General features: G+C 43.6%; 1 protein-coding gene across 1 annotated transcript in view; it reads right to left on the bottom strand.

Annotated features, from left to right (window-relative positions):
- Window positions 1-26,819, bottom strand: part of LOC311150779 (calmodulin-regulated spectrin-associated protein 2-like) — a gene marked incomplete at its 5' end in the record, with an annotated part of 87,568 nt that overhangs the window by 19,908 nt on the left and 40,841 nt on the right. Inside the window, 5 exons of the mRNA XM_084188308.1 lie at window positions 9,490-9,629; window positions 14,509-14,650; window positions 16,609-16,641; window positions 19,879-19,968; window positions 25,991-26,179. Coding sequence (XP_084044434.1) covers window positions 9,490-9,629; window positions 14,509-14,650; window positions 16,609-16,641; window positions 19,879-19,968; window positions 25,991-26,179 — 594 coding nt within the window. The remainder of the gene's footprint in view (window positions 1-9,489; window positions 9,630-14,508; window positions 14,651-16,608; window positions 16,642-19,878; window positions 19,969-25,990; window positions 26,180-26,819) is intronic.

The raw sequence follows: 26,819 nt of genomic DNA, 5'->3' as shown, positions 1-26,819 counted from the left end.
GCAGCCTCAGATTGCTCCGATACCTCAACATCTAGTGTATAGTGAGAAAACTGATGAAATAACCAACTGATATATATTGGAGTGTAATATATATACACACACACACACAACACAGAGTACAGCCCAAATATGGCTTTATTCCTTTCATGATTTAATGGTACAAACAGACTAGCTCTGGAGACCATCCAAGAGTCATTCATTTGTTGAGAGCTTTTTCACCCACTTCTTTTGACTGGGCCCCTGTCTCTATGGAAAAGAGGGTCTTCATTGACCACAATTTCCCAACAAACTAAGACTGGACTTCAGATTTCAAAACATTGTTGCTTGGATATTTCCCTTTGGATTGTCAAGAGCTTTTGGACATTGAATTGAGTTTTGAGTCTAGGACACCCACCCACACTGTGGCGGTCTGGTTAGTGGTTCTGGAGGAGGTTTGGCCAGGAGTGAGTTGGCTCCATGCCAGGGCCTTTGGCTGCTCTTCAGGATCTGTTCTATCACTCTCTGACCCTCCCTGAGACGCGTATAGCACTGTGACCAGTCTATACACACCCAGTGGTGCATGGTGTGTGTGTGTGTGTGTGTGTGTGTGTGTGTGTGTGTGTGTGTGTGTGTGTGTGTGTGTGTGTGTGTGTGTGTGTGTGTGTGTAAGTGTACGACAGGCCAAAGGGGACCCTGTGCACCCTATTGGTTGTGTTTGTCTCACTAAACAGGAGGTTGGTACACACATAAGCAGTCTAAGGAAAGGACACAGTGCGCCAACGGTCAGGGGCAGGATCAAAATCCCAATTGGTTCTGACTAATGTTCCTATACTACATGTTACGCATTCTAAGGGTCTATAACCAGATTACATGGTTACATTACATGGCTACATTGCATGGCTTTCTATCTGTTTCTCTCTAGTCTATGTCCTGTCACACTGAAAACACCTCAGTGGACTGACAAACATTCTGTATGAATGTGCAGTAAATCAGAACACATTCTGTATGAATGCGCAGTAAATCAGAACACATTCTGTATTATTTGTAGCACATAAAGAATCAACAGTTCATTACAGACAGTTTTGTCTTCCTCTGATAGAAAAGGGCAAAACAACAGAACAAGAGGGGCAGGGAGAGACAGGGAGAGACAGGGTGAGGTCAGGAGAGACAGAGAGCGACAGATAGAGACAGGGAGAGACAGGGAGAGATGGGGAGAGACAGGGAGAGGTCAGGGAGAGGTCAGGAGAGACAGGGAGAGACAGAGAGCGACAGAGAGAGACAGGGAGAGATGGGGAGAGACAGGGAGAGGTCAGGGAGAGGTCAGGAGAGACAGGGAGAGACAGAGAGCGACAGAGAGAGACAGGGAGAGATGGGGAGAGATAGGGAGAGACAGGGAGAGGTCAGGAGAGACAGAGAGAGACAGGGAGAGATGGGGAGAGATAGGGAGAGACAGGGAGAGGTCAGGAGAGACAGAGAGAGACAGAGATAGACAGGGAGAGACAGGGAGAGATGGGGAGAGGTCAGGGAGAGGTCAGGAGAGACAGGGAGAGACAGAGAGCGACAGAGAGAGACAGGGAAAGATGGGGAGAGACAGGGAGAGACAGGGAGAGGTCAGGAGAGACAGGGAGAGACAGAGAGAGACAGGGAGAGATGGGGAGAGACAGGGAGAGACAGGGAGAGGTCAGGAGAGACAGAGAGAGACAGAGATAGACAGGGAGAGACAGGGAGAGATGGGGAGAGATGGGGAGAGGTCAGGGAGAGGTCAGGGAGAGGTCAGGAGAGACAGAGATCGACAGAGAGAGACAGGGAGAGATGGGAGAGACAGGGAGAGACAGGGAGAGGTCAGGAGAGACAGAGAGAGACAGAGATAGACAGGAGAGACAGGGAGAGATGGGGAGAGATGGGGAGAGACAGGGAGAGACAGGGAGAGACAGAGAGAGACATAGATAGACAGGGAGAGACAGGGAGAGATGGGGAGAGACAGGGAGAGACAGGGAGAGACATGGAGAGACAGAGAGAGACAGGGAGAGACTGGGAGAGATGGGGAGAGACAGGGAGAGACAGGGAGCGACAGGGAGAGACAGGGAGAGACAGGGAGAGGTCAGGAGAGACAGAGAGAGACAGAGATAGACAGGGAGAGACAGGGAGAGATGGGGAGAGATGGGGAGAGACAGGGAGAGACAGGGAGAGACAGGGAGAGATGGGGAGAGATGGGGAGAGACAGGGAGAGGTCAGGAGAGACAGGGAGAGACAGAGAGAGACAGGGAGAGATGGGGAGAGACAGGGAGAGGTCAGGAGAGACAGAGATAGACAGGGAGAGACAGGGAGAGATGGGGAGAGATGGGGAGAGACAGGGAGAGGTCAGGGAGAGGTCAGGAGAGACAGAGATCGACAGAGAGACAGGGAGAGATGGGAGAGACAGGGAGAGACAGGGAGAGGTCAGGAGAGACAGAGAGAGACAGAGATAGACAGGAGAGACAGGGAGAGATGGGGAGAGATGGGGAGAGACAGGGAGAGACAGGGAGAGACAGAGAGAGACATAGATAGACAGGGAGAGACAGGGAGAGATGGGGAGAGACAGGGAGAGACAGGGAGAGACAGAGAGAGACAGGGAGAGACAGGGAGAGATGGGGAGAGACAGGGAGCGACAGGGAGCGACAGGGAGAGACAGGGAGAGACAGGGAGAGGTCAGGAGAGACAGAGAGAGACAGAGATAGACAGGGAGAGACAGGGAGAGACGGGGAGAGATGGGGAGAGACAGGGAGAGACAGGGAGAGACAGGGAGAGACAGGGAGAGATGGGGAGAGATGGGGAGAGACAGGGAGAGACAGGGAGCGACAGGGAGAGACAGGGAGCGACAGGGAGAGGTCAGGAGAGACAGAGAGAGACAGGGAGAGATAGGCACAGAGATAATAGCATGCCACTTCTCTAAGCAGCCTGTCTGTCTGTCTTAGGGGGAGAGCTTGACTAGCTAGAGGGTCCCGTCTGTTTTGGAATTGCAACACACACACACACACACACACATACACACACACAGTGACTCACACGCCTATTTGACTTCGCGGAACAGTCAGTGTGTCAAAATGGGCCCCTCTTACACAAACACACACCCACACCCAAATCATTACTAACTCTATGCATCATTACTAACACTATGCATCATTACTAACACTATGCATCATTACTAACTCTATGCATCATTACTAACACTAACTCTATGCATCATTACTAACCCTAACTCTATGCATCATTACTAACTCTATGCATCATTACTAACTCTATGCATCATTACTAACCCTAACTCTATGCATCATTACTAACCCTAACTCTATGCATCATTACTAACTCTATGCATCATTACTAACTCTATGCATCATTACTAACCCTATGCACCATTACTAACCCTAACTCTATGCATCATTACTAACCCTAACTCTATGCATCATTACTAACTCTATGCATCATTACTAACCCTAACTCTATGCATCATTACTAACTCTATGCATCATTACTAACCCTATGCATCATTACTAACCCTAACTCTATGCATCATTACTAACCCTAACTCTATGCATCATTACTAACCCTATGCATCATTACTAACCCTAACTCTATGCATCATTACTAACCCTAACTCTATGCATCATTACTAACTCTATGCATCATTACTAACTCTATGCATCATTACTAACCCTATGCATCATTACTAACCCTAACTCTATGCATCATTACTAACCCTATGCATCATTACTAACCCTATGCATCATTACTAACTCTATGCATCATTACTAACCCTAACTCTATGCATCATTACTAACCCTAACTCTATGCATCATTACTAACTGATATGCATCATTACTAACCCTAACTCTATGCATCATAACTAACTCTATGAATCATTACTAACCCTATGCATCATTACTAACCCTAACTCTATGCATCATTACTAACTCAATGCATAATTACTAACCCTAACTCTATGCATCATTACTAACTATATGCATCATTACTAACCCTATGCATCATTACTAACTCTATGCATCATTACTAACCCTAACTCTATGCATCATTACTAACCCTAACTCTATGCATCATTACTAACCCTAACTGATATGCATCATTACTAACTGATATGCATCATTACTAACCCTAACTCTATGCATCATTACTAACCCTAACTCTATGCATCATTACTAACTCTATGCATCATTACTAACTGATATGCATCATTACTAACCCTAACTCTATGCATCATTACTAACTCTATGCATCATTACCAACTCTATGCATCATTACTAAACCTAACTCTATGAATCATTACTAACTGATATTTTTTATTTATTTCACCTTTATTTAACCAGGTAAGCCAGTTGAGAACAAGTTCTCATTTACAACTGCGACCTGGCCAAGATAAAGCAAAGCAGTGTGATAAAAACAACAACACAGAGTTACATATGGGGTAAACAAAACATAAAGTCAAAAATACAACAGAAAATATATATACAGTGTGTGCGAATGTAGTAAGTTATGGAGGTAAGGTAATAAATAGGCCATAGTGCAAAATAGTTACAATTTCGTATAATACTGGAATGATAGATGTGCAAAAGATGATGTGCAAATAGAGATACTGGGGTGCAGATGAGCAAAATAAATAACAATATGGGGATGAGGTAGTTGGATGGGCTAATTTCAGAAAGGCTGTGTACAGGTGCAGTGATCGGTAAGCTGCTCTGACAACTGACGCTTAAAGTTAGTGAGGGAGATAAGAGTCTCCAGCTTCAGAGATTTTTGCAGTTTGTTCCAGTCATTGGCAGCAGAGAACTGGAAGGAATGGCGGCCAAAGGAGGTGTTGGCTTTGGGGATGACCAGTGAGATATACCTGCAGGAGAGCAGACTACGGGTGGGTGTTGCTATGGTGACCAGTGAGCTAAGATAAGACAGGGATTTGCCTAGCAGTGATTTATAGATGACCTGGAGCCAGTGGGTTTGGCGACGAATATGTAGTGAGGGCCAGCCAAAAAGAGCTTACAGGTCACAATGGTGGGTAGTATATGGGGCTTTGGTGACAAAACGGATGGCACTGTGATAGACTACATCCAATTTGCTGAGTAGGGTGTTGGAGGCTATTTTGTAAATGACATCGCCGAAGTCAAGGATCGGTAGGATAGTCAGTTTTACGAGGGCATGTTTGGCAGCATGAGTGAAGGAGGCTTTGTTGCGAAATAGGAAGCCGATTCTAGATCTAACTTTTGATTGGAGATTCTTAATGTGAGTCTGGAAGGAGAGTTTACAGTCTAACCAGACACCTAGGTATTTGTAGTTGTCCACATACTCTAGGTCAGACCCGCCGAGAGTAGTGATTCTAGTTGGGTGGGCGGGTGCAAGCAGTGTTCGGTTGAAGAGCATGCATTTAGTTTTACTAGTGTTTAAGAGCAGTTGGAGGCTACGGAAGGAGTGTTGTATGGCATTGAAGCTCGTTTGGAGGTTTGTTAACACAGTGTCCAATGAAGGGCCAGATGTATACAAAATGGTGTCGTCCGCATAGAGGTGGATCCGAGCGTCACCAGCAGCAAGAGCGACATCATTGATATACACAGAGAATAGAGTTGGCCCGAGATTTGAACCCTGTGGCACGCCCATAGAGACGGCCAGAGGTCCAGACAACAGGCCCTCCGATTTGACACATTGAACTCTATCTGAGAAGTAGTTAGTGAACCAGGCGAGGCAGTCATTAGAGAAACCAAGGCTATTTAGTCTGCCAATAAGAATGCGGTGGTTGACAGAGTCGAAAAGCCTTGGCCAGGTCGATGAAGACGGCGGCGTAGTACTGTCTTTTATCGATCACGGTTATAATATCGTTTAGGATATGCATCATTACTAACCCTAACTCTATGAATCATTACTAACACTATGCATCATTACCAACTCTATGCATCATTACTAACTCTATGCATCATTACCAACTCTATGCATCATTACCAACTCTATGCATCATTACTAACTCTATGCATCATTACCAACTCTATGCATCATTACCAACTCTATGCATCATTACTAACACTAACTCTATGCATCATTACTAACACTAACTCTATGCATCATTACTAACACTAACTCTATGCATCATTACTAACACTAACTCTATGCATCATTACTAACACTAACTCTATGCATCATTACTAACACTAACTCTATGCATCATTACTAACCCTAACTCTATGCATCATTACTAACTCTATGCATCATTACCAACCCTATGCATCATTACTAACACTAACTCTATGCATCATTACTAACCCTAACTCTATGAATCATTACTAACTCTATGAATCATTACCAACTCTATGCATCATTACTAACCCTAACTCTATGCATCATTACTAACCCTAACTCTATGCATCATTACTAACTCTATGAATCATTACTAACTCTATGCATCATTACTAACACTAACTCTATGAATCATTCCTAACTCAATGCATCATTACTGACACTAACTCTATGCATCATTACTAACTCTATGCATCATTACCAACTCTATGCATCATTACCAACTCTATGAATCATTACCAACTCTATGCATCATTACTAACACTAACTATATGCATCATTACTAACTCTATGCATCATTACTAACACTAACTCTATGCATCATTACTAACACTAACTCTATGCATCATTACTAACCCTAACTCTATGCATCATTACTAACTCTATGCATCATTACCAACTCTATGCATCATTACTAACACTAACTCTATGCATCATTACTAACCATTTTACATTACATTTTAGTCATTTTAGCAGACGCTCTTATCCAGAGCGACTTACAGGAGCAATTAGGGTTAAGTGCCTTGCTTAAGGGCACATCGACAGATTTTTCACCTAGTCGGCTCGGGGATTAGAACCAGCGACCTTTCGGTTACTGGCACAACGCTCTTACCCACTAAGCTACCTGCCGCCCCACCCTAACTCTATGAATCATTACTAACTCTATGAATCATTTCCAACTCTCTGCATCATTACTAACCCTAACTCTATGCATCATTACTAACCCTAACTCTATGCATCATTACTAACTCTATGAATCATTACTAACTCTATGCATCATTACTAACACTAACTCTATGCATCATTACTAACTCTATGCATCATTACTAACCCTAACTCTATGCATCATTACTAACCCTAACTCTATGCATCATTACTAACTCTATGAATCATTACTAACTCTATGCATCATTACTAACACTAACTCTATGCATCATTCCTAACCCTAACTCTATGCATCATTACTAACTCTATGCATCATTACTAACACTAACTCTATGCATCATTACTAACTCTATGCATCATTACTAACACTAACTCTATGCATCATTACTAACCCTAACTCTATGCATCATTACTAACTCTATGAATCATTACTAACTCTATGCATCATTAATAACACTAACTCTATGAATCATTCCTAACTCAATGCATCATTACTAACACTAACTATATGAATCATTACCAACTAATTGCATCATTACTAACCCTAACTCTATGCATCATTACTAACCCTAACTCTATGAATCATTACTAACTAATTGCATCATTACTAACACTAACTATATGAATCATTAGCAACTCTATGCATCATTACTAACCCTATCTCTATGCATCATTACTAACCCTAACTCTATGCATCATTACTAACCCTAACTCTATGCATCATTACTAACACTAACTCTATGAATCATTACTAACTCTATGCATCATTACTAACACTAACTCTATGAATCATTACTAACTCTATGAATCATTACTAACTCTATGCATCATTACTAACACTAACTCTATGAATCATTACTAACTCTATGCATTATTACTAACACTAACTCTATGAATCATTACCAACTCTATGCATCATTACTAACCCTAACTCTATGAATCATTACCAACTCTATGCATCATTACTAACCCTAACTCTATGCATCATTACTAACTCTATGCATCATTACTAACCCTAACTCTATGCATCATTACTAACTCTATGCATCATTACTAACCCTACCTCTATGCATCATTACTAACTGATATGCATCATTACTAACACTAACTATATGCATCATTACTAACCCTAACTCTATGCATCATTACTAACTGATATGCATCATTACTAACACTAACTCTATGAATCATTACTAACTATATGCATCATTACTAACACTAACTATGAATCATTACTAACTCTATGAATCATTACCAACTCTATGCATCATTACTAACCCTAACTCTATGCATCATTACTAACTGATATGCATCATTACTAACCCTAACTCTATGCATCATTACTAACTGATATGCATCATTACTAACCCTAACTCTATGCATCATTACTAACTCTATGCATCATTACTAACACTAACTATATGCATCATTACTAACCCTAACTCTATGCATCATTACTAACTGATATGCATCATTACTAACACTAACTCTATGAATCATTACTAACTGATATTCATCATTACTAACCCTAACTCTATGAATCATTACTAACTCTATGCATCATTACCAACTCTATGCATCATTACCAACTCTATGCATCATTACTAACCCTATGCACCATTACTAACCCTAACTCTTTGCATAATTACTAACTCTATGCATCATTACTAACTCTATGCATAATTACTAACTCTATGCATCATTACTAACTCTATGCATCACTACTAACTCTATGCATCATTACTAACCCTAACAATATGCATCACTACTAACCCTAACTCTATGCATCATTACTAACTCTATGCATCATTCCTAATTCTATGTATAATTACTTACTCTATGCATCATTACTAACTCTATGCATCACTACTAACCCTAACTATATGCATAATTACTAACTCTATGCATCATTACTAACTCTATGCATCACTACTAACCCTAACTCTATGCATCATTACTAACTCTATGCATCATTACTTACTCTATGCATCATTACTAACTGATATGCATCATTACTAACACTAACTCTATGCATCATTACCAACTCTATGCATCATTACTAACCCTAACTCTATGCATCATTACTAACCCTAACTCTATGCATCATTACTAACCCTAACTCTATGCATCATTACTAACCCTAACTCTATGCATCATTACTAACCCTAACTCTATGCATCATTACTAACCCTAACTCTATGCATCATTATCTTATTCAAATAACCCCTTTCAGCCATTTCTCCACACATACCACTCAATCACACATTTATACAGCACCACTCTACCTCCAATGTCAACACCCCATTTCCCTCCCTACCTAACTAACCAACCCAGTCCTGGCCCCCCTGGTCCTCTCCTGTCCCCCCAGACCTCCTCCTCTGTCCACAGCCTCCCTCTCTGTCCTGTCCCCCTGGTCCTACCTTGATGGAGGAGTGGGCATAGAGCATGTCCTCCCTGGTCCTCCTACCTTGATGGAGGAGTGGGCATAGAGCACGTCCTCCCTGGTCCTCCTACCTTGATGGAGGAGTGGGCATAGAGCATGTCCTCCAGGGAGAAGTGGCAGCAGTGGTTGAGGTTGTCCCTGCAGAACTCCTGCACCAGCTGCAAGTTGTACAGACTGTCAGCCAGCGACATGGTCTCCTTCAGACAGATATCTGGAGGGCGCAGAGAGGAGAGAGCACAGGGGCGGAGTTAAGAGTTAGAGTTTAAGGGTTTGTTTTCAAATGCAATGGAAAAGCTTCAGCAATGCATCAATGGGTTGTTTGTTCTTGATATAAACGATATACGTATACAGTTTATACAATATATATTATTGAGAGTGGCAATGGTCTTAAAAACATTGAAAAGGATTTGTATTTGTACTTTATTAGAAATGTACCTTTTATAAAGCATTTAGTATTATTTGTAGTATTTGGCAAGAATAACAGTGGGAGGAGGCGGGGTTAGAAGGCAGGGGCGAGGGCGGGGAGAGAACAAACAGCGGAACAGAGACGATGATGTCATGATGGGGAGAGCCCACGCAGACTACAACGAGCTGAAGAAGGATTGGGACAGTGATGTCATCAGTGTCCAGATTCTTCAGGAAGTACAGTATTTCCACACTAGGAGTCTAAATGAAATGTTAAGTGACATGGAAGTGAATGAAATGATTGTAACAGCTGGGTCATGCATAGCCTACTGTAACAGTTAATAATATTTACGGTATATAATTCACTGTCCAATCCTTTAGAATATCTGATTGTAGTAGCACACAGAGCCATCTATATACGACTGGGCACAAGTAGAGGGGGTGGAATTGTTTATTGTTAAAAAAATAAAAGTCAACGTTCTCCTCTCATCCAAAGGACTATGCTGCTATTAACTCCTGACCAATCACGTTTCAGTCTGGCCCTGGGGCATTATTTGAATAGTGGGTGAAGTCTGGCCCACTGGCTACTCTATCAACAGGCTCAGAACTGAAACATGCCACTACATTCTCTCTCTCTCTCTCTGGCAGTCTGTCTCTGGCCGTCTGTCTCTCTCCCCCGTCTCGCCATCTCTCTCTCTCTCTCATGATATGCATTTCAGTCAGGTTTAATTGTACATCCCCTAATGACACCATTCCCATAATAAAACCTGAACCTCATGGATCTGAACATTTGATGGTATTGGCCAAATTGTACACATTGACTTCATCACCAGGGGCTAATGTTCTTTCCAACGGAATCCTTCCGTATCCTATCTACTGGGCACGATAGTGGATCAGCTATTCTCCCTCTTCTCTGTGTGGGTTAGCTATTTTTTAATTTTATTTTTTTAGCAGACGCTCTTATCCAGAGCGACTTACAGGAGCAATTAGGGTTAAGTGCCTTGCTCAAGGGCACATTGACAGATTTTTCACCTAGTCGGCTCGGGGATTAGAACCAGCAACCTTTCAGTTACTGGCACAACACTCTTAACCACTAAGCTATCTGCCGCCCCAGTTTAAGCTAGTATCTGTAAGACTGAGGTCATGGTGATAAGGGAGGTTCCAGTCAGGTGGGGTTATTTCAAGGTCAGGGGTCATTGTCTTAGAATAGATCCTGTGATCACACTGTGGGAGAATTCTGTTGTCTACATGTCTAATGAAAAAACAATATAGCTATTGATGGTACTTTTCATGTATTATTTTAAATAATTGATGGTGTCAATGAGTCCATCTGTAATACCTTTACAGCTGTTATCTGAATACTTAATAATGGACACAATAGTTGACTGTAAAATAATGCCAATTTTTTCTATTTTAAAGAAGGCTACAGGTATGAAGTGATAGACTAACCTTCCTGTACGTTACCTTCCAGTCTCACAGAGAAGGCTAAAGGTATGAAGTGATAGACTAACCTTCCTGTACGTTACCTTCCAGTCTGACAGAGCAGGCTACAGGTATGAAGTGATAGACTAACCTTCCTGTACGGTACCTTCCAGTCTGACAGAGCAGGCTACAGGTATGAAGTGATAGACTAACCTTCCTGTACGGTACCTTCCAGTCTGACAGATCAGGCTACAGGTATGAAGTGATAGACTAACCTTCCTGTACGTTACCTTCCAGTCTGACAGAGCAGGCTACAGGTATGAAGTGATAGACTAACCTTCCTGTACGTTACCTTCCAGTCTGACAGAGAAGGCTACAGGTATGAAGTGATAGACTAACCTTCCTGTACGTTACCTTCCAGTCTGACAGAGAAGGCTACAGGTATGAAGTGATAGACGAACCTTCCTGTACGGTATCTTCCAGTCTGACAGAGAAGGCTACAGGTATGACGTGATAGACTAACTTTCCTGTACGTTACCTTCCAGTCTGACAGAGAAGGCTACAGGTATGAAGTGATAGACTAAACTTCCTGTACGTTACCTTCCAGTCTGACAGACAAGGCTACAGGTTTGAAGTGATAGACTAACCTTCCTGTACGGTACCTTCCAGTCTGACAGAGCAGGCTACAGGTATGAAGTGATAGACTAACTTTCCTGTACGGTACCTTCCAGTCTGACAGAGCAGGCTACAGGTATGAAGTGATAGACTAACCTTCCTGTACGGTATCTTCCAATCTGACAGAGCAGGCTACAGGTATGTAGTGATAGACTAACCTTCCTGTACGTTACCTCCAGTCTGACAGAGAAGGCTACAGGTATGAAGTGATAGAATAACCTTCCTGTACGGTACCTTCCAGTCTGACAGAGCAGGCTACAGATATGAAGTGATAGAATAACCTTCCTGTACGGTACCTTCCAGTCTGACAAAGAAGGCTACAGGTATGAAGTGATAGAGTAACCTTCCTGTACGGTACCTTCCAGTCTGACAGAGAAGGCTACAGGTATGTAGTGATAGACTAACCTTCCTGTACGTTACCTCCAGTCTGACAGAGAAGGCTACAGGTATGAAGTGATAGAATAACCTTCCTGTACGGTACCTTCCAGTCTGACAGAGAAGGCTACAGGTATGAAGTGATAGACTAACCTTCCTGTACGGTACCTTCCAGTCTGACAGAGCAGGCTACAGGTATGAAGTGATAGACTAACCTTCCTGTATGGCACCATCCAGTCTGACAGAGCAGAATACAGGTATGAAGGGAATGACTAACCTTCCTGTACGGTATCTTCCAATCTGACAGAGCAGGCTACAGGTATGAAGTGATAGACTAAACTTCCTGTACGTTACCTTCCAGTCTGACAGAGAAAGCTACAGGTATGAAGTGATAGACTAAACTTCCTGTACGTTACCTTCCAGTCTGACAGAGAAAGCTACAGGTATGAAGTGATAGACTAACCTTCCTGTACGGTACCTTCCAGTCTGACAGAGAAGGCTACAGGTATGAAGTGATAGACTAACCTTCCTGTACGGTACCTTCCAGTCTGACAGAGCAGGCTACAGGTATGAAGTGATAGACTAAACTTCCTGTACGTTACCTTCCAGTCTGACAGAGAAAGCTACAGGTATGAAGTGATAGACTAACCTTCCTGTACGGTACCTTCCAGTCTGACAGAGCAGGCTACAGGTATGAAGTGATAGACTAACCTTCCTGTACGGTACCTTCCAGTCTGACAGACAAGGCTACAGGTATGAAGTGATAGACTAAACTTCCTGTACGTTACCTTCCAGTCTGACAGAGAAGGCTACAGGTATGAAGTGATAGACTAACCTTCCTGTACGGTACCTTCCAGTCTGACAGAGAAGGCTACAGGTATGAAGTGATAGAGTAACCTTCCTGTACGTTACCTTCCAGTCTGACAGAGCAGGCTACAGGTATGTAGTGATAGACTAACCTTCCTGTACGGTACCTTCCAGTCTGACAGACAAGGCTACAGGTATGAAGTGATAGACTAAACTTCCTGTACGTTACCTTCCAGTCTGACAGAGAAGGCTACAGGTATGAAGTGATAGACTAACCTTCCTGTACGGTACCTTCCAGTCTGACAGAGAAGGCTACAGGTATGAAGTGATAGACTAACCTTCCTGTACGGTACCTTCCAGTCTGACAGAGAAGGCTACAGGTATGAAGTGATAGACTAACCTTCCTGTACGGTACCTTCCAGTCTGACAGAGAAAGCTACAGGTATGAAGTGATAGAATAACCTTCCTGTACGGTACCTTCCAGTCTGACAGAGAAGGCTACAGGTATGAAGTGATAGAATAACCTTCCTGTACGGTACCTTCCAGTCTGACAGAGAAGGCTACAGGTATGAAGTGATAGACTAACCTTCCTGTACGTTACCTTCCAGTCTGACAGAGCAGGCTACAGGTATGAAGTGATAGACTAACCTTCCTGTACGTTACCTTCCAGTCTGACAGAGAAGGCTACAGGTATGAAGTGATAGAATAACCTTCCTGTACGGTACCTTCCAGTCTGACAGAGAAGGCTACAGGTATGAAGTGATAGACTAACCTTCCTGTACGTTACCTTCCAGTCTGACAGAGCAGGCTACAGGTATGAAGTGATAGAATAACCTTCCTGTACGGTACCTTCCAGTCTGACAGAGCAGGCTACAGGTATGAAGTGATAGAATAACCTTCCTGTACGGTACCTTCCAGTCTGACAGAGAAGGCTACAGGTATGAAGTGATAGACTAACCTTCCTGTACGTTACCTTCCAGTCTGACAGAGAAGGCTACAGGTATGAAGTGATAGAGTAACCTTCCTGTACGTTACCTTCCAGTCTGACAGAGCAGGCTACAGGTATGTAGTGATAGACTAACCTTCCTGTACGTTACCTCCAGTCTGACAGAGAAGGCTACAGGTATGAAGTGATAGAATAACCTTCCTGTACGTTACCTTCCAGTCTGACAGAGAAGGCTACAGGTATGAAGTGATAGACTAACCTTCCTGTACGGTACCTTCCAGTCTGACAGATCAGGCTACAGGTATGAAGTGATAGACTAACCTTCCTGTACGTTACCTTCCAGTCTGACAGAGAAGGCTACAGGTATGAAGTGATAGACTAACCTTCCTGTACGTTACCTTCCAGTCTGACAGAGAAGGCTACAGGTATGAAGTGATAGAATAACCCTCCTGTACGTTACCTTCCAGTCTGACAGACGTTGTGCAGTAGAAGTGGAGGAGTACGGCCAGGGCACAGCCGTCTGTGTTGTCCTTTAGCAGATTGTCCACCAGGGGGAGTGATGGAGCTGACCTCTGCTGGGCATGCTCCCTCCTGCAGCGGGCCTGTAGCCATGGCAACAACAAGACGGAGAGATGACGGTCAGTGATATACAGTTAATGTATGGAATTAGAGTAAGGACCGGGAGGTATGGATTCATATAAAGGCTCCTCACACACAAATGTACACCAGCACTCTGTCACGCACAGATGCACAGTCACAAGCACACACTCTTTCTCTCGCTCTCGCTCTCACACACACACACACACACACACACCCCTCATACAGTAGTTTAGTCTGGGGTTTTTTCAAGCACCAAAGGGTTCAGATTAAACAGTTAGTCGGGTGTCGCTGCATGCAAAGAAAACAGACGGTGGAGACATTGACGGATCGACCAATGCCATCTTTACTAGGCTACTTGACATTGACGGATCGACCAATGCCATCTTTACTAGGCTACTTGACATTGATAGATCGACCAATGCCATCTTTACTAGGTGACATTGTCCTGTACGGCAAAGATGCTGTATCGTTGTTGAATGCAAAAACAGTCAGGCACCCAGGCTACACTTCCACTACCATAACCAGGATGAGTTACTGTACTGTAATTACACGTAGGTGTTACTGTTCATTGATTTACACATTGAGACATGAACCATTAGGACCAGATCAATCTACTGTACTACTATTTCCTACAGGTATAAATCTACTGTGCTACAGTATCCTACAGGTATAAATCTACTGTACTGTGGTGTCCTGCAGATGGAGATACACTGAGTGTACAAAACATTAAGAACACCTGCTCTTTCCATGACATAGACTGACCAGGTGAATCCTGGTCAAAGCTATGATCCCTTATTGATGTCACTTGTTAAATCCACGTCAATCAGTGTAGATGAAGGGGAGGAGACAGGTTAAAGAAGGATTTTTTATCCTTAAGACAATTGAGACATGGAATGTATATGTGTGTCATTCAGAGGGTGAATGGGCAAGACAAAAGATGCATTCAGAAAGTATTCAGACCCCTTACCTTTTTCCACATTCTGTTACATTACAGCCTTATTCTAAAATTGATTAAATTGTTTTTTTCCCTCATCAATCTACATACAAGACCCCATAATGACAAAGCAAAAACAGGTTTGTAGTAATTCCTGCAAAAAAAAAAAAAAAAAATCAAATTTTATTTGTCACATGCGCCGAATACAACAGGTGTAGACCTTACTGTGAAATGCTTACTTACAAGCCCTTAACCAACAATGCAGTTTTAATAAAAATGTTAAGTAAAAAATGGATAACAAAAAAATAAAAATAATTAAAGAGCATCAGTAAAATAACATTTACATAAGTATTCAGAACCTTTGCTATGAGACTCGAAATTGAGCTCAGGTGCATCCTGTTTCCCTTGATCGTCCTTGATGTTTCTACAACTTGATTGGAGTCCACCTTCTATGCAACGCAATTTTAGGAAGGTGTTCCTAATGTTTTGCACAGTCAGTGTATATCATCTGTAGATCTGTAGATCTGCCTCTCTCAGGGCCTATAACACCTCGGTACATCCACTGGTTCCCCTCTCTGCTCTCAGTCTGACCCTTAATACAGAGGGACAGGCCGGGCGTCCATTACTTTACTAGAGGGCTGAGTGGTAAAATCACACCATGACTGGTTCTCACTCAGAGAGGAGACCTTTGGGGGATGTGTTGCATTTTATCTGATGTAGCATTGAAGTGCACTATGAGCTTTTCCATACAGTTCTTGTTCATGTTATTCAGTATCTGTAACAAACAACATGGGAGCTAACCAGGGAAGGAGCGGGCCGGACATCACCAGTGGGGGTTGGAGGGTAGTTAGCACCTGCTCCAGCAATGCATGATGGGATACAAGCATTGGCAAACCCAAAACTAAGGATAGAGGGGGCTGCAGGTGGGATAGGGTCACGGTCTGGTGCAAGGCAAGGAGAGAATGATAAGGGAGTTTGGGGGAAGGGGGGGTCTGGGGAGAGGGAGAGGCTGATAGATAGCCTTACAGGTACCAGTCTCCAATACCATTTGTCTGGAGCCTATGAGATAACAATGGGCACAATGACAACAAGAGGAAGAGAGGGGAGAACCATCAGGCCTAGGAAGGCTCAGGTCTACAGAGAGGAGAGAACCATCAGGCTTAGGAAGGCTCAGGTCTACAGAGAGGGGAGAACCATCAGGCCTAGGGAAGGCTCAGGTCTACAGAGAGGAGAGAACCATCAGGCCTAGGAAGGCTCAGGTCTACAGAGAGGAGAGCACGATCAGGCCTAGGAAGGCTCAGGTCTACAGAGAGGAGAGAACCATCAGGCCTAGGAAGGCTCAGGTCTACAGAGAAGAGAGAACCATCAGGCCTAGGAAGGCTCAGGTCTACAGAGAGGAGAGAACCATCAGGCTTAGGAAGGCTCAGGTCTACAGAGAGGGGAGAACCATCAGGCCTAGGAAGGCACAGGTCTACAGAGAGGAGAGAACCATCAGGCCTAGGAAGGCTCAGGTCTACAGAGAGGAGAGAACCATCAGGCCTAGGAAGGCTCAGGTCTACAGAGAGGAGAGAACCATCAGGCTTAGGAAGGCTCAGGTCTACAGAGAGGAGAGAACCATCAGGCCTAGGAAGGCTCAGGTCTACAGAGAGGAGAGAACCATCAGGCCTAGGAAGGCTCAGGTCTACAGAGAGGAGAGAACCATCAGGCCTAGGAAGGCTCAGGTCTACAGAGAGTGGAGAACCATCAGGCTTAGGAAGGCTCAGGTCTACAGAGAGGAGAGAACCATCAGGCCTAGGAAGGCTCAGGTCTACAGAGAGGAGAGAACCATCAGGCTTAGGAAGGCTCAGGTCTACAGAGAGTGGAGAACCATCAGGCTTAGGAAGGCTCAGGTCTACAGAGAGGAGAGAACCATCAGGCCTAGGAAGGCTCAGGTCTACAGAGAGGAGAGAACCATCAGGCCTAGGAAGGCTCAGGTCTACAGAGAGGAGAGAACCATCAGGCTTAGGAAGGCTCAGGTCTACAGAGAGGAGAGAACCATCAGGCCTAGGAAGGCTCAGGTCTACAGAGAGGAGAGAACCATCAGGCCTAGGAAGGCTCAGGTCTAAATGGGGCTTAGGTGGTGGGCTTTGCTGGGGCGTGGCCATGGGCGTGGCCATGGGAGCGGACAATGGTGCGGTCGCCGACCTAACATTTTAGAGGCCCTCCTGTTGGCCGCAGTGACAAAATGTGCAGTTTTAAAGCACATTTCCTGCAATTCTACACATTTTGCAGTGACTCAAACATTATAACAAAATCAACCCATGCCATGACAAAAATACTCCTGTATGCATAATTTTAAAAAATGTAGATTCTCCCTGACTGTCTAGCTTTTATTTAGGTGATTGTTAGTTCTCAAAGATGATCTTATTGAAAAATGTATTAGTCCATGATCTTTTCTACATATTTTAAATCTGGTTTTAGTCCTTTAAGTTTACACAGAATATTTTTATTTTTTTTGGGACACGGGTGAAAGAACACATAGGTGGCCCGGCCAAGACTTTTCTATGCAGAAAAAGCCCTGCATCCAGACCAGTGGGAGGTATGAAGCTGATAGATTCCCTCCCTATATGTCCTATTCAATCTGAAATTACCCAGTGGCTACTGTGAGTGTCTCCTTTGTCAACAACTGACAAAGAGTACTCAAAAGACAATGTTCTCACACACGCACGCACGCACACACACACACACACACACACACACATACGCGCACACACACACACACACACACCTACAACCCCCCCCCCCCCCCCCCCTTCATCAGATGAAGTCACACACACAACCCTTAAATAGAGACAGTTGTTGTTTGTAAATAGAAAGGGGTTGTTGTTTGTGTTCAAGAAGTGAAACTAAATCTACTACTTCGTCTGCTTCCCAAATGGCACACTATTTCCTATATAGTGCACTAACTTTTACCAGGGCCCATATGGCTCTGGTCAAAAGTAGTGCACTATGTAGGGAATAGGGTGCCATTTGGGAACGCAACCTTCTTTACAGTGAATAGACAGCCCTGTCTGTGTTGACTCTGATGAAGGCAGTGATAGATAGGGTTGTGTTACAGCAGCTAATTGGGAGCTTACAGTTCTTCTCTGGCTGAGGGAATCGTTCCCAGCAGGAACTCCTTGTTTTCCACTTTGAAAAGGATAGTGTGTGTGTGTGTGTGTGTGTACGTGGAGTGGAGGTGGGGGTGGGGTGTGGGGGCTGTGTGTGTGTGTGTGTGTGATGGTTTATGACTGTGTTTTCAGCTCAGATAAGGAGATCTCTCTCTTAATACAGCAGAGCCACAGAGAGGACAGTTGTAGTAGGTAGATGTGATGAATGAGAAAAGGTCTTCTGACGTCACTGTGTGACTCTTTGAAGAGCAACTACCTCTGTAATAGTTCCCCAACTGTAACAGAGTTAAGCTCTAGTCACAAGACACACAACCTTTGCCTTTCAAAAGGCACAGTTTGGTTGATTTACCCTTTATTTAACCAGGTCAATCTAATAATCTAACATTGTATCTACAATAACAACTTTGCTAGCAATCATATCCTTTGTTTTCACAGTGAGCTGACTGTTTACCAATAAGGAATTTTGATCTGGCTACATGGAAACAATAGTTAAAGATCAAGTTATTTTTGGTTTGAACTTTGACCTCTCAGACAGGGTCGTGACCTGACACAGGTCTCTGTGAGCGAGATGATGACAGTCTCTTTGTTCTGTCAGCAGTAGAGACCAGAGGAGTGACTCAGACTGTCACATACATTTTACAGACGCTCTTATCCAGAGCAATAAGGGTTAAGATGCCTTGCTCAAGGGCACATCGACAGATTTTTCACCTAGTTGGCTCAGGGATTCGATCTAGCGACCTTTTGGTTACTGGCCCAACTCTCTTAACCGCTAGGCTACCTGCTACTTGCCTACATACTTACCTACCTACCTACCTACATTCTTAGAAAAAGGGTTCTAAAAGGGTTCTTCGGCTGTCCCCATAGGAGAACCCTTTTTGATTCCAGGTAGAACTATTTTTGGTTCCAGGGAGGGTTCTACATGGAACCCAAAAAGTTTCTAACTAGAACAAAAAAAAGGGTTCTCCTATAGGGACAGCCGAAGAACCCTTTTGTAATATTTTTTTCTAAGAATGTAGGCCTTACATAAATACCTGCAGTGCAGTGCAGTCTCTCTCTCTCGCTCTCGTAGTGTAGCAGTGTCTCTCTATACAGCTGGCATGAGACAGAGTTGATGTTTTCTGTTAGCAGGGGGAATGTGTGTACTCACCCTATGTGATCCAGTAGCTGTGGTCTCAAGGCAAGAGCTCTCTCTCAACCTCTGCTCCTCCACCAGAATCTCCCTGAGGTGCTCATTCACCTAGAGAGAGAGAGAGAGAGAGAGAGAGAGAGAGAGAGAGAGAGAGAGAGAGAGAGAGAGAGAGAGAGAGAGAAGAGAGAGAGAGAGAGAGAGAGAGAGAGAAGGGGGGAAGAAGGAGAGGGCCACATTACCAACAAGTAATGAGGGGGAGTGAATGTAGAGGTTTGGTTTTTGTGTGTGTGTAAGTGAGAGAGAAAGAGAGGAAACAGTGACTTTCAGTGGTGAGTACAGTCTCTTGTGGCAGATTAATCATTCTGGGTGGTGAGATTACGCCACCATAATGTAGGGGAGATTACAGCCACCATAATGTAGGGGAGATTACAGCTACCATAATGTAGGGGAGATTACAGCTACCATAATGTAGGGGAGATTACAGCCACCATAATGTAGGTGAGATTACAGCTACCATAATGTAGGTGAGATTATAGCTACCATAATGTAGGGGAGATTACAGCTACCATAATGTAGGTGAGATTACAGCTACCATAATGTAGGGGAGATTACAGCTACCATAATGTAGGTGAGATTACAGCTACCATAATGTAGGGGAGATTACAGCTACCATAATGTAGGTGAGATTACAGCCACCATAATGTAGGGGAGATTACAGCTACCATAATGTAGGGGAGATTAAAGCTACCATAATGTAGGTGAGATTACAGCTACCATAATGTAGGGGAGATTACAGCTACCATAATGTAGGGGAGATTACAGCTACCATAATGTACATGAGATTACAGCTACCATAATGTACATGAGATTACAGCTACCATAATGTAGGTGAGATTACAGCTACCATAATGTAGGGGAGATTACAGCTACCATAATGTAGGGGAGATTACAGCTACCATAATGTAGGGGAGATTACAGCTACCATAATGTAGGTGAGATTACAGCCACCATACTGTAGGTGAGATTACAGCTACCATAATGTAGGTGAGATTACAGCCACCATAATGTAGGTGAGATTACAGCTACCATAATGTAGGGGAGATTACAGCTACAATAATGTAGGTGAGATTACAGCTACCATAATGTAGGGGAGATTACAGCTACCATAATGTAGGTGAGATTACAGCCACCATAATGTAGGGGAGATTACAGCTACCATAATGTAGGGGAGATTAAAGCTACCATAATGTAGGTGAGATTACAGCTACCATAATGTAGGGGAGATTACAGCTACCATAATGTAGGGGAGATTACAGCTACCATAATGTACATGAGATTACAGCTACCATAATGTACATGAGATTACAGCTACCATAATGTAGGTGAGATTACAGCTACCATAATGTAGGGGAGATTACAGCTACCATAATGTAGGTGAGATTACAGCCACCATAATGTACATGAGATTACAGCTACCATAATGTAGGTGAGATTACAGCTACCATAATGTACATGAGATTACAGCTACCATAATGTAGGGGAGATTACAGCTACCATAATGTAGGGGAGATTACAGCCACCATAATGTAGGGGAGATTACAGCCACCATAATGTAGGGGAGATTACAGCTACCATAATGTAGGGGAGATTACAGCTACCATAATGTAGGTGAGATTACAGCCACCATAATGTAGGTGAGATTACAGCTACCATAATGTACATGAGATTACAGCTACCATAATGTGGGTGAGATTACAGCTACCATAATGTACATGAGATTCCAGCTACCATAATGTAGGGGAGATTACAGCTACCATAATGTAGGGGAGATTACAGCCACCATAATGTAGGGGAGATTACAGCCACCAATGTAGGGGAGATTACAGCCACCATAATGTAGGGGAGATTACAGCTACCATAATGTAGGTGAGATTACAGCCGCCATAATGTAGGTGAGATTACAGCCGCCATAATGTAGGGGAGATTACAGCCACCATAATGTAGGGGAGATTACAGCTACCATAATGTAGGGGAGATTACAGCTACCATAATGTAGGGGAGATTACAGCCACCATAATGTAGGTGAGATTACAGCCACCATAATGTAGGTGAGATTACAGCCACCATAATGTAGGGGAGATTACAGCTACCATAATGTAGGGGAGATTACAGCTACCATAATGTAGGGGAGATTACAGCTACCATAATGTAGGGGAGATTACAGCTACCATAATGTAGGGGAGATTATAGCTACCATAATGTAGGGGAGATTACAGCTACCATAATGTAGGGGAGATTACAGCTACCATAATGTAGGGGAGATTACAGCCACCATAATGTAGGGGAGATTACAGCCACCATAATGTAGGTGAGATTACAGCTACCATAATGTAGGGGAGATTACAGCTACCATAATGTAGGGGAGATTACAGCTACCATAATGTAGGTGAGATTACAGCTACCATAATGTAGGGGAGATTATAGCTACCATAATGTAGGGGAGATTACAGCCACCATAATGTAGGGGAGATTACAGCTACCATAATGTAGGTGAGATTACAGCTACCATAATGTAGGGGAGATTATAGCTACCATAATGTAGGTGAGATTATAGCTACCATAATGTAGAGGAGATTACAGCTACCATAATGTAGGTGAGATTACAGCTACCATAATGTAGGGGAGATTACAGCCACCATAATGTAGGTGAGATTACAGCTACCATAATGTAGGGGAGATTACAGCTACCATAATGTAGGTGAGATTACAGCCACCATAATGTACATGAGATTACAGCTACCATAATGTAGGGGAGATTACAGCTACCATAATGTAGGTGAGATTACAGCTACCATAATGTAGGGGAGATTACAGCCACCATAATGTAGGGGAGATTACAGCCACCATAATGTAGGGGAGATTACAGCTACCATAATGTAGGGGAGATTACAGCTACCATAATGTACATGAGATTACAGCTACCATAATGTAGGTGAGATTACAGCTACCATAATGTAGGTGAGATTACAGCTACCATAATGTAGGGGAGATTACAGCTACCAGAATGTAGGTGAGATTACAGCTACCATAATGTAGGGGAGATTACAGCTACCATAATGTAGGGGAGATTACAGTTACCATAATGTAGGTGAGATTACAGCTACCATAATGTAGCTACTTCAGTTAAAAAAACTACAAAGCAGTAATATAATATAAATAATATGCCATTTAGCAGACGGTTTTATCCAAAGCGACTTACAGTCATGCGTGCATAATTTTTTTTTTTGTGTATGGATGGTCCCAGTACTATGACTTCATCATTCAGCACATGAAAACATTGCCACCACTCATAGGTACATAAACGTTCCGGCTCTAAGCCTTGTTGTGACGCTGTGCGAAGTGTAACAAACATCATGGGGGAAACAGAAGGAGTCCATTGTCTGATAGGTTTGGTTTTAATGAAAAAGTCCCGGACATGTTTTTCTAGGGCTGTTGCCATTCTCTTCAAAGAGCTCCAGTGCGAGTGATGTAACATACACACACACACACACACACACACACACACACACACACACACACACACACACAGTGATGTAACATTGGCTTTATTATACACATGAACACTTCTCTCCTCCAGCCTTGCCAGCTCTACTGAGGCTCACAATGGTACACTACTGTCTGCCTGCGATCTGCCGTCTGTGAGTGTTTGTGTGTGTGTGTGTGTGTATGTGCGAGTCCATCCACGAGTGAGTGATCATGTGTGTATCTATGTGTTTCTTGCGTATGTGTGAGTATTCATTTCTCCGCATTAGTGTACATTTGTCCATGTGTTGCTCATTATATGTGTACACGTGTGTGTGTGTGTGTGTGTGTGTGTGTGTGTGTGTATGTGTGTGTGTGTGCATGCGTGCTTGCATTTTGGTATCCGTCTGGCCTTGGCCTGCAGCGGGAGCAGGAAGCACATGGGCTTCTGCAGGGAGGAATGTCAACAAGCTCAATGACACAGAGCCAGACTTGTTTTGATGGGTTGTTATTAGGATTCCAATGGTGGGGATGCATTATCCGAATATTAGGAGCTAACCAGAACTATCTGTTAGGGCTAAGACTCTGACAGTATGTACATTTGGTTCCTGGTTAAACCTCCCAATCCTATGTAAGCAGACCTTAAGATGAGATCAAGTTTATTCTGACTGGGTTTTCTCTCAGTAATCTGATCTGACATGTAACGGAAGTTGCGTGTCCTTTAAAGATGGAATCCGTAGCGGTGAAACTGCCACGTCCGTTTGCAATATTACAACAACAGAGACGTTACTTAAAACAACAAACTCTGTTTTTTTCCCTCTGACATCATTGCACGCACGATAGAACACGATAGAGTTCTACTATGTTTTTACCCACAATGCTGGATGCTAATTTCCCCTAAACAAAAACAATAACAAATGCGCCAAGGGCGGCCAGTGGTGCCGTTTCACCTTTCTCGGATCTCAGTTTTAAGAATATACAGTTGTGGTCAAAGTTTTGAGAATTACACAAGTATTGGTCTTCACAAAGTTCGCTGCTTCAGTGTTTAGATATTTTTGTCAGATGTTACTATGGTATACTGAAGTATAAATACAAGCATTCCATAAGTGTCAAAGGCTTTTATTGACAATTACATTAAGTTTATGCAAAGAGTCAATATTTGCAGTATTGACCCTTCTTTTTCAAGACCTCTGCAATCCGCCCTGGCATGCTGTCAATTAACTTCTGGGCCACATCCTGACTGATGGCAGCCCATTCTTGCATAATCAATTCTTGGAGTTTGTCAGAATTTGTGGGTTTTTGTTTGTCCACCCGCCACTTGAGGATCGACCACAACTTCTCAATGGGATTTAGGTCTGGGGAGTTTCCTGGCCATGGACCCAAAATTTAGATGATTTGTTCCCGAGCCACTTAGTTATCACTTTTGCCATATGGCAAGGTGCTCCATCATGCTGGAAAAGGCATTGGTCGTCACCAAACTGTTCTTGGATGGTTGGGAGAAGTTGCTCTCGGAGGATGTGTTGGTACCATTCTTTATTCATGGCTGTGTTCTTAGGCAAAATTGTGAATGAGCCCACTCCCTTGGCTGAGAAGCAACCCCACACATGAATGGTCTCAGGATGCTTTACTGTTGGCATGAGACAGGACTGATGGTAGCGCTCACCTGGTCTTCTCCGGACAAGGTGTTTTCCGGATGCCCCAAACAATCGGAAAGGGGATTCATCAGAGAAAATGACTTTACCCCAGTCCTCAGCAGTCCAATCCCTGTACCTTTTGTAGAATATCAGTCTGTCCCTGATGTTTTTCCTGGAGAGAAGTGGCTTCTTTGCTGCCCTTCTTGACACCAGGCCATCCTCCAAAAGTCTTCGCCTCACTGTGCGTGCAGATGCACTCACACCTGCCTGCTGCCATTCCTGAGCAAGCTCTGCACTGGTGGTGCCCCGATCCCGCAGCTGAATCAACTTTAGGAGACGGTCCTGCCGCTTGCTGGACTTTCTTGGGCGCCCTGACGCCTTCTTCACAACAATTGAACCTCTCTCCTTGAAGTTCTTGATGATCCAATAAATGGTTGATTTAGGTGCAATCTTACTAGCAGCAATACCCTTGCCTGTGAAGCCCTTTTTGTGCAAAGCAATGATGACGGCACGTGTTTCCTTGCAGGTAACCATGGTTAACAGAGGAAGAACAATGATTTCAAGCACCACCCTCCTTTTAAAGCTTCCAGTCTGTTATTCTAACTCAATCAGCATCACAGAGTGATCTCCAGCCTTGTCCTCATCAACACTTTCACCTGTGTTAACGAGAGAATCACTGACATGATGGCAGCTGGTCCTTTTGTGGCAGGGCTGAAATGCAGTGGAAATGTTTTTTGGGGATTAAGTTCATTTTCATGGCAAAGAGGGACTTTACAATTAATTGCAATTCATCTGATCACTCTTCATGACATTCTGGAGTATATGCAAATTGCCATCATCAAAACTGAGGCAGTAGACTTTGTGAAAATTAGTATTTGTGTCATTCTCAAAACTTTTGACCACGACTGTACAGTGGGGCTTAGTATCTCTGACCTCAGATATTAGAGGACTGTGTGTGTGTCTTAGTACCCTACCTTGTTGATCCAGGTGGTGACTGCGTCCTCAGTGTCGTAGGGCAGATCTCTGATGTGTCCGTCGGGGTGAGAGGAGGTGTCATTGGGAGGGGAGGAGTATCTGTGGACGCACGCCATCACCCGATCCACACTCACCATCTCCACCGTGTACGCCAACATCAGAGTGTCTATCAGGGCCAGGTGGGAACTCTGGGAAAGAGAGATGGAGAGGTGTTAGAGCGGATCTTCTCAGAGAACATGGACCAGAGATGGTTGCTAGAATAGATGCTCAGAGAGGACACCATCATCAATGTTTCTCAGAGAACATTAGTTCCCATTCCCTCTTCCAGTCAACCAGAACAAACAGGTGAGACTGAGGGTCAAAGATACCCATCTAAGGTCAAATGTAGGTCACATAAAAACATTGGGCATGTTTGGTACAAAACCGGTTTCATTACTTATGAAAACATTAATGGATGTCACTTGAGTTCTAAATGGGGAACTCAAATGTGTGTGAGAGTGTGTGTTGGTCTGACATTCTGCTGGCCTTTCCATTCCAGGGGGGTCAGAACAGAACAGCTAGCAGCTCTCCCTCCTCTTCCTGCCTCTCCATGGGTCCGCTCCACTCTAACATCTTCTAGTGTGTGTTTACTTCCTGCCTGGGACACAGGTCAGCTCTGCTGTTTAGATTCAGATGGATTCAGAAGGTTACTAGTGTGGTAGGACGGCTGTTCTACAATCAGTTGATACAAGCCGAAATGACTGCATGTTACATTACATAGTACTACATTATGTAGTTATCACAATAGGCAGGTAGCTTAGCAGTTAAGAGCGTTGGGCCAGTAACCGG

The sequence above is a fragment of the Coregonus lavaretus genome (genome assembly GCF_964263955.1).
Source record: "Coregonus lavaretus genome assembly, chromosome: 23".
Lineage (NCBI taxonomy): Eukaryota > Metazoa > Chordata > Actinopteri > Salmoniformes > Salmonidae > Coregonus > Coregonus lavaretus.
The sequence above is the reverse complement of the archived record's forward strand: the minus strand, read 5'-3'. Positions and strand labels throughout refer to the sequence as shown.